Source organism: Azolla caroliniana, unplaced genomic scaffold (assembly GCF_043228905.1).
Source record: "Azolla caroliniana isolate FFs.n. ecotype wild unplaced genomic scaffold, voAzoCaro1.0.p SCAF_3, whole genome shotgun sequence".
In the NCBI taxonomy this organism is placed as follows: domain Eukaryota; kingdom Viridiplantae; phylum Streptophyta; class Polypodiopsida; order Salviniales; family Salviniaceae; genus Azolla; species Azolla caroliniana.
This window is the reverse complement of record NW_028230438.1, coordinates 24,423,924-24,425,647: the sequence shown is the minus strand read 5'-3', so window position 1 is coordinate 24,425,647 and position 1,724 is coordinate 24,423,924. Positions and strand designations below refer to the sequence as shown.

The 1,724-nt window shown below is 41.1% G+C and overlaps 1 protein-coding gene across 1 annotated transcript; it reads right to left on the bottom strand.

Moving 5' to 3' along the window:
• Positions 1-509: 509 nt before the first annotated feature.
• Positions 510-1,499, bottom strand: LOC147866774 (uncharacterized). The gene has a single exon (XM_087317256.1). The coding sequence runs from the start codon at positions 1,448-1,450 to the stop codon at positions 632-634; it is 819 nt and encodes a 272-aa protein (XP_087173382.1). The 5' UTR covers positions 1,451-1,499; the 3' UTR covers positions 510-631.
• Between the last annotated feature and the right edge of the window lie 225 nt (positions 1,500-1,724).

The following is a 1,724-nucleotide window of genomic DNA, read 5'->3' as shown; positions in this document are numbered from 1 at the left end:
TGTAATGGAAATGGCACCGAAAGGGACCCAAAATGGTGTACAAACAATGCAAATTAAATAGAGGAGATACAAAGGATTGTCTTCGATGGCACAATCGTATTTTATTTTATACAAAAATACATATCCTCTTGAAACGAGACAGACCAATTGTATCTATAACATTTGTGACAACATGATTAACCCAAAAATTATGAGTGTATGTAATGGAAATGGCACCGAAAGGGACCCAAAATGGTGTACAAACAATGCAAATTAAATAGAGGAGATACAAAGGATTGTCTTCGATGGCACAATCGTATTTTATTTTATACAAAAATACATATCCTCTTGAAACGAGACAGACCAATTGTATCTATAGCATTTGTGACAACATGATTAACCCAAAAAATAGTGAATCTAGAAGCACAACACTAGAAACACATCTCAATTGTACCTATAGCACTTGTGACAACATGATTAACCCAAAAATAAATGAAACTTGAAGCAAAACACTAGAAACATAAAGAAAACCCACAAATGATCCAAATGGTTATTATTATTGCACTTTTACTTTGGTCTTGCGAAGAGAGAAGAAGTTCCAAGTGGATGCTCTTTAAATAGGTAACAAAGAGCAATCCTAGTATAACTTAATCTAGGGCAAGTAATTTTGTTGTTGTATGTAGGAGACTTCACCCGAGAAATAAGATGCAATGGTATCCCACGGATTGGGCAAATTATCATTCGTCACATATACCCAGCCTGCGTTTTGTTGATAGGCACGGTCAATTATGTCCCCGTAGTCGAAGCTAGCAACATTGATGTCAGACACGTTGTAGAAGAGGCCGTAAAAGTTGCTCCGATCATATTTGCTTGTCCAAGAAGCTTGTGTCCATTCTAACCCATTGATGCCCGACTCAAACGTGCATATGATGTCGGAAACCCGGGCACTGTTATACACGAGGTATGACTCGAGTGTCGCTGTGCCGGGATTGTGAACTACAAGGAGGCTAGAGGTGCGTTTGGATTTGACATAATTGTAGAGTGTTTGGTAGTAGACTATCGTGGTATTGTCATTAGTATTGGACACTTGGTCGAAGAAGATGCCGTTAATGGAGGGGTAGAAGGAGAACCAAGAGTCGATGTCGGCCTTGACAATGGCAAGGGAGCGGGTGGCATAGCTTGTATCCACATAGCCCACGACGCGGCCTTGGTTGCTTTGTAATGAAGTGATGGCATTGGTGTAGCTTGTCTGGGCCACAGTTCCAGGGCCACTAGCGGGGTTTGCTATCGCCACAACTCGATTGGGAAGCTTCGTGGCCGCGGAGTTCAGTGCGGACCATGCCGATGCGCTTGTCGTGGGATCGAAATACGCTGGCACCAAGATGTTCACATTTGTGGATGCCGCATGGACACCCGGAGCCACTAGGAGAGTTAGAGCCACTAAGACTAGATTCATTGTGTTGAAAGACATCCTTGGAGCAAAATGAAGAAAATGGGCTCTTTGAGAGTCGTGATAGAATTGATGATAATGGAGTAGTGCATGTGTATAATAAGTTGTCTTCCAAGTGGGCCAATGTCTACTTTATATAATAAAATTCCCTAAGTGGAGGTTCCCATCAATGTCAATAATTTTTCAAGGTCTATGACTTTTTAATAGTCCTCCTTATTTGAATTACGTAATTGTCTCCCTCATGTATATCGAAACATTCACGAAATCTTTCGGGCTAGTATTAAGGTCAACATTT